Raw genomic sequence first — 7,733 nt, forward strand, 5'->3', positions numbered from 1 at the left:
TTCATTTCCTTTGTTTGACGGCACGTAACACATCAAAGATTTTCGGTGACGCATGGATGGGAAAGGAATATGATTGGGAAGGCAGTTTCCGTGGCCTTAAGGTAAATAAAACTCGTGTCCTCGAGGTGCCTCCAGGCACACATCCCCCACCCCCACCCGAAAAGTTGAGCTGCATGTATTATTTTATCCACAAAACCAGCCTCCCTATTATTATTAAATCTCTAGCAGTATCAGGAGTCGAATTCGGTTCACCAAGACCGGCAGCTAATAATGCTAGCCGTTACGCTAGGGGAGGCGTAATTAAGGTGCATTCCCAGTATTTCCCTCGTGTGAAAACGGGAAGCTATGGAAAACCATCGTCAGGGCTGCCGATGGTGGCTTTCGAACGTAAAATTACTCGAATGCAATCTCGAAGCTATGGAACCCAAACCGCATAGTCACTCGCCCAGTACATTATTTTGGAAAACATACGAAATATTTTAAGTAGAGCCGATCAAACCGGCTTTCACCAACTGGTTATGACAAATCAGCAAAAGCTCAAAATAGAAGTTGTTTACGATAGTACTGTACTTCAGTCTGATTTATGAATGGCAAGATTTACGAGTAAGGGCTAGTATTGGCTGGTTGACGATTTTTAGATTACCATATTCAGCCATATAGCCTATTACGTTAATACATGTTAAGTGTTTACTCAGCAAATTCTACTTGCTGAAATGGTTTCAGGCCTCCTGGTGATCCTCTGTGATGTCACTAAGATCAGCTTAAAAACACTATAAAAACCACATTCATAAACCCTATTACTTACTCCGCTCTTGCAGAAGACCGCATTCTGTAGCATGGAACTATGTTACCTCCTTTTGTTCCATTAGAACAAGAACTTTGAAGACGGGATACACAGGCTCTTCAAAGACGGAAACTTCGTGAAACTCAGTTATGTCCTTACGTGCAGCAATATGAGACCGCGTGTTTTTTGCAACATTTGGTCTGTCAAGACATCAGTGGCATCTGAACATAGTGGGTAGATGAGTTATGCAACCACAGACGAGAAGCTCATACTCGAGTAAGAGTTTCAGCCGACGACAGAGATGAGACACGTTAGTGATTAATGAAACTAATATGCAAGCCTTTGTACGATAGAAGAAATTACTCTGTGAAAAATTTAACATGTTAGTGTAGATTATCTTACGAATAAAAGCTAAACTTTTCATGTTATATACTTGAAATTTGATTGGAATCAGAACAGATACTATGGAATTTTATTGAGATAGAACTAAGCATGAGAAATGTCACCTCTTCTCAATCATATCTCTGCTATGGAAACATGTACATTGACACATCTACTAGAGAAATTTGTCAATCCCATAACTCAGAGATGGGAGTTATATCTGGTGCTTACAGATGGAGGTAATGTCATTTCATACGCCATAATGGTGAAGATAATGCGCTCACGTTACTGATATAAGGTAGTTTTCACTTCTACATCTTCTTATTCTGCCGCATTACACTCGCCTGGTGGGGGTGGGGGGTGGGGCTCGCGGGTGCGAATGTGTCACACATATTGATTTAGCCCTGTTTTAAGGCCGGATGCCATTCCTGACACCAAACATATGTGAAGGGATGTAATCGCTACTGCCTCTCTCTGTGATGATTAGGAGCGTGGTGCATTGTCTCAATATGAATAGGACAGTGTAGAGAAAAACAAAAATATCTAGTCTCCGAGAAAGAAGAATTAATCAGACGTGATTAAAATCCCCGATCCTTCCGGGAAACGAACCTGAGATTCCTCATGTCGAAGGCATCAACGCTGACCAAATATGATGGTGTTCATTGCATTGTCTTGTAAAATCTGTTCATAGTCAGTGCAGCTTTCAAAATGTTCCCTTTTTCTCAGCGACAGAATTCACTGATGGATGTGTTTCGAATCCATGCCGATAGAAGGAGGACTCAACACAGCGAATATGACTTACCTGAAAATGTGCAAAAATTATGATCGTGAGAGGTCCCTTTCAATTTTATTGCAAAATTTGTATATACTTAGTGCCAGGTTCAACTATTTGAATATTCGCATTTTCTCAACATCTATGTGGAAGACAGACGAATAGAGGAATTTCATGTATAGGCATATATCAATGTAGCGGGAATAATTCACTCTCATCCAAAGTTTCATCCTCCGTGACGACGATAAGAAAGAAGACTCATATGAAACTCCCATGTACATCACTTCATAAAATTGTGCTATTCTACCACTCCCCTTCTCCAGTATCACCCTATTTGAACACCGGAAAATAATCATCAGTATTACTGAAACCCTGCTCAAGACCATCTCCTTAATGCATAAATCGAATAACTAACTAATTCACTACCACTTCCTGCAAAAGAAAAGCAAATTAATATACTCAATCAATAAAGTCGTAGGTTAAACACTCAACCTTCGATTCACGAGCACCTACTCCTTTTCAAGGGCGGGGACTTCAGCCTAGGTATAGCTCACCTATTGTGTATACGAGTTCACTATGGTTGGTTTGGATGTTACCTAGTCGTGTTTGTGGTACCCATTAGACAGTCTGTACTATAACACTGGCTATACTTCATTGACCGTCAAGCAAGATAGAGAAGCTTCACCATATTTACTTTACACTGTTTTGATTCTTCTCAAGAAACTTAAATCACTTGCAACACTGACTGGAATAAATTTGTGAAATTTACTAGAATTGATTCCAGAACATTAGATGTAAAAACAAACATGGGATTTCCTGAAAACATTCTTATTTTCGTTAACGCTTCAAAAACGTCTAAAACTCGTACAATTTAGCTCTCATCGCTATAAACAGTATGATATTTTCCAGTATTTGAAGTGAATATGTGTTTCTATGTCCGCATTGGAAAGATTCTGCTAAGTGCAGGTATTTGAATGATATAGTTCATTTTAAAGGTGTCATAGAATAGGCCTATTCTTGTTAAGACTAGGTTTCCGCTATGTATAAGTTCAACTGTGGACGGTTTTAACCTATAATTATTGGAAAATATAGCTATCACCAATAATACCTCTGGTCAAAAACAAGACCAAAAGAATGAAGTTCACGAAAAGTGGCTTGTGTCGTTATACGGTAGTACTTGATAACACAGGCTCAAACACTTGTTGCTTCATATAACGATATGTTTATTGATATGTCAGGAGCGAAGGCGGTTATCTGACCCTTTCATTCTTCAATATGAGCGAAATATTTTTACTTCTACTTTCATTAATGTTTTTAATAAATAAAACGTATTTTTGTTCCTTAAAACTGTTACCTCCGTCACCAACCTTATACTCACTAAGTAACCACGTTTCCTTATTTCTATGTATCACGATATCATTTTTCAATGTCTATAAGACATGGAGCACAGGACCTCCTGAAGAATTGACTTATAGATCTGTATGCAACTCCGCCATGCAACACACTGCTTCAACATTTCTACATTGATAGTTTTCATGTGATAACAGCCGTGCTCGAAAGTAGGTCAATGTTACTGACAGTGGGTTTCTTCATAATCCAGTGGGGACGTGTAATTTCAAGCAAGCTTAATAAAAAAGGCATGCTATGAATTTTACATGTCTGTTTATACAATGATCATTTTACACGTTTAAAAGCCTAGGTTGCGGTCCGTATTTGAGCTACCTCGTATAGCCAACTTTGTAAAGAGCAAATAACGCTTCCCCTCAGCTATTTCTTTTTTGAAGTTGCTTTACATCGCACCAACACAGAGATAGGTCTTACGGCGACGATGGGAGAGGAAATGGCTAGGAGTGGTAATGAAGCGGCCATGGTCTTAATTAAGATACTGGGGTTCGAATCCACTATCTCCCGAATACTGGATACTGGCCGAACTTATTTCACCTCATGTAAGACTTAGTCTAAGGCTATTGCGCTAGTCTGATAGAAAAATGTATTTTAATAGCATACATATTATTATTTGAAACAGGATTAATTCAAATATGTTTCAGCAGAATCTGCCTTAAGCTTCATACATGAAAATACGAAGTCATTTCCATACAGCTATGAAGATACCCATTCCCGTTGAAAGCTGACTGAACCCCAAGGTCATGTTCCGTTCTCTAGCGAGGGATCGAAACCATAACCAGCCTATATCACGCCGGTTATGAAACTTTCTTCGCAGAAGTAATATGTTGGTAGTTTCTGTTTTGTATTGTCATGAAATATCGTCTACCCAGTCCGGCTCCATGGCTAAATGGTTAGCGTGCTGGCCTTTGGCCACAGGGTCCCGCGTTCGATTCCCGGCAAGGTCGGGAATTTTAACCTTAATTGGTTAATTTTGCTGGCACGGGAGCTGGATGTATGTGTCGTCTTCATCATCATTTCATCCTCATCCCGACGCGCAGGTCGCCTACGGGAGTCAAATCAAAAGACCTGCATCTGGCGAGCCGAACATGTCCTCAGACACTCTCGGCACTAAAAGCCATACGCCATTTCATTTCATCGTCTACCCATTCGTCCCGTTTTCCTGCAGCGAGGTCTGGGCTGAAGTGAGGTCAGTTTATATGGCATGTTTTACGGTTGGATGCCCTCCCTGACGGCATCATCAGTTGAGGAGCTGATGAAGATGAAATAAATTATAATGAATGAAATTGGATAGAGAAGTTAAAAATGGGAAAGCACAGAGAACCATTCTCAGGACTGCCGATGTAGGGGTCGAACCCACTCGTCTTCCGAATGCAGAGCTTGGTTCCTTACCCGTAGCCCGTTAATATACGCGCCCACTCCATTCAGTTGTATTGCCATATTATACCTCCCTTACTTCATGTATGCGAATTAGAAGACAATAAAGCTCGTCCGGTTCCACATGACCAGCGTGACGAAATTTTCAGCCTAATTCTTGTTCGTCATGACCTAGTCCACTGTCCCTCCAAAGTTAGTCCCGTAAAGTGGAACGATCCCCATTCTATCCCTTATTTCAGGAATAAAGTAATTAGAAGAGCCGGAAGTTGAATCCAGGATCTCCAGTTAAGAGGAAGACACGCTATTCCTACACCAAGGGGTATCCATGGGCATCAGAATCCAATACAGAGTTTTATATAAAAAGAAAATGATCAGAAACATTACATCCTTTAGGCAGACAGCTTCATACATCAGCCTTAGTTTACTGCTGATTTTACCACCTCCGATAAGTGCAGTGAAATGTTGTGCAGCGAACAAGAAATACTCAAGCTCCCCATGTTTTAGAGATTTTTCCCAGAAACCAAACATCCTAAGCGTGGATTTCCAGGATGTATGTCTCTGTCTTTTGTTAAACGTTTAACAGGTAGGCTACATTTTAATTCCATTAGTGACAGAAATTACTGTGAGATATTTCCAGATCGCAAAATTTCTCAGTCTTTCTTGTATAGAAGAATGTTTAAACTTCACCTGATGTAAAATTATATAATTTTAATTTCTTTCCTCCTTTCCTTTCCCCATGGCACTACAGCCCTTGAAGGGCCTTGGCCTGCCAAGCGACCGCTGCTCAGCCCGAAGGCCTGCAGATTACGAGGTGTCGTGTGGTCAGCACGACGATTCCTCTCGGCCGTTATTCTTGGCTTTCGAGACCGGGGCCGCTATCTCATCGTCAGATAGCTCCTCAATTCTAATCACGTAGGCTGAGTGGACCTCGAACCAGCCCTCAGGTCTAGGTAAAAATCTCTGACCTGGCCGGGAATCGAACCCGGGGCCTCCGGGTAAGAGGCAGGCGCGCTACCCCTACACCACGGGGCCGGCAATTTTAATTTCTATACAACTTAAAATTTTCTGTTACTGTTAGAGTATCAGAAGCAATTTTACTTGATATGCGGTATATCTCAATATATGTATGTGTCTATCATTACAGTAGTTTTTAATGATTTCTAGAGTATTTTTTAAATTTCTGTGACAAAGCCGAAAGCACTTGCTAAGTCCTTTTGGACAAAATAAATTCTTTGCACATTTGAAGAGTCTCCGGGATGCGCTTACACTTATCAAAAATGAATGTAGTTCTCAAATTACCGAGCGAGTTGGCCGTGTGGTTAAGGGCGCGCAGCTGTGAGCTTGCATCCGGCAGATAGTGGATTGAACCCTACTGTCGACAGCCCTGAAGATGATTTTCTGTGGTTTCCTATTTTCACATCAGGCAGATGCTGGGGCTGTACCTTGATTAAGGCCACGGTCACTTCCTTCCCCCTCCTAGCCCTCTCATATCCCATCGTCGTATGAGATCCATCTGTGTTGGTGCGACGTAAAGCAAATTATTAAAAATGAAGTTCACTATTGTGTGTTTTACCGCAAGATTTCACAAGTTTGAACAGGTTACTTAATTTTATGGCACTGTTCTAAATAAGAGAGATCATCAGCCCGTCTGTACAAGGCACCATAAAGTATGTTCGTAATAATAATAATAATAAAAGTATAAAACTATTATATCACAATATTGCAGTTTTACTTACCTTAGTATTGTAATAAGTGTGAAGGGCATGCAGACGAGACAGAGAGTAATGTCCGAGATGGTCAGGTTCACGATGTACAGATTCCTAGCCGTATGCATTTGTTGCCGACGAGCCACGACGAAACTCACCAGAAGGTTGGCGACCAGACCAATTACAATTAGTAGACTGTAAACGATGATTAACGCTACTTCAGCCCGTGCACTCACATTGCTATCAGCACCCTGTTTCTCTTGAAGAATGTCCAACACCTTCCCCAGAGAGAAATTAAAGAGCGTTGAAGCATTATTGTAGGCCCGATGGTCCATGAGGAGCGCCCGAATTTCATCAACTGTGATATGCTCTAACGAACCATTACCACTGAATTCCATGGCACCACACATCTATGTCAACAAAACTTGTGAAATCTCTCATATATACTGGCCATACAATCCACCAAAATCATTGTCCTTAAATCATCGATAGTTTGTATCAAGAAACTGAATCCATGTATTTCTTACGTAAAGGAAAAGTTTCTTAATGTACAGTACATCTTCAGGAAATTATGATATAACACGTATAACTCTCAAATATTAGACAATTATCACTTTATAAATTGAGAGCACGGTATATCTCAATATTCTAAGAATAATAAGTAAAATATTAGTATAGTTTTGGACGTATTTGTCAATTTTTTTCTGAGTAATAATCCATTTATATTAATTCTTGTATCTTACTATGAACACAAACTTAACGACGAAACATTCTATTTAAACACTTAGAAGACACTATTTTAATTGAAAACATTGTAAATTATTGCAGTAGGTTCAATAGTGAGTCGTATGTGCAACGTCGGAGAGAATCACAAGTGTACATTTTAGATCTGTAAAAGCTAAACTGAATTCTTTATGATTGTGAGTAAGAAGTCAACAATAAACGTCTATTTGTCATAGGACACAATTATTGTGCACCAAGTACTCTCGCTGAAGTGGTAGTGTTTAGGGAGAAGAAGTATTTCTACCGGAATTGCATTACACATTCTCACAATTTTTAATTCCTTTCCAGTTCCTGTGAATCCGAATATTTTGTTCGGTGGCAAAAAGTCTTATTTTTACAACATTTTATTTCCCAATTATATCACACGAAAAATATCACTTCACAAAGTTCCTTCACTTGCACTGTTAATTAATTTGTTACTGGTAAGGACATTTTTATACCTTACACTTGTGCTAACTTGGGTCAAACTAATTTAATACTGTCAAAGTGTTTGTATTCTACATTTATATTAACTGGGACAAACGTT

The 7,733-nt window shown here is 39.8% G+C and overlaps 1 protein-coding gene across 1 annotated transcript in view; it reads right to left on the reverse strand.

Annotated features, from left to right (window-relative positions):
- The window catches only part of LOC136877707 (neuropeptide Y receptor type 2), a 981,897-nt gene extending 975,063 nt beyond the window's left edge, over positions 1-6,834 (reverse strand). Inside the window, exon 1 of the mRNA XM_068228711.1 lies at positions 6,455-6,834. Coding sequence (XP_068084812.1) covers positions 6,455-6,834 — 380 coding nt within the window. The remainder of the gene's footprint in view (positions 1-6,454) is intronic.
- Between the last annotated feature and the right edge of the window lie 899 nt (positions 6,835-7,733).

This window comes from Anabrus simplex, chromosome 7, assembly GCF_040414725.1.
Source record: "Anabrus simplex isolate iqAnaSimp1 chromosome 7, ASM4041472v1, whole genome shotgun sequence".
Lineage (NCBI taxonomy): Eukaryota > Metazoa > Arthropoda > Insecta > Orthoptera > Tettigoniidae > Anabrus > Anabrus simplex.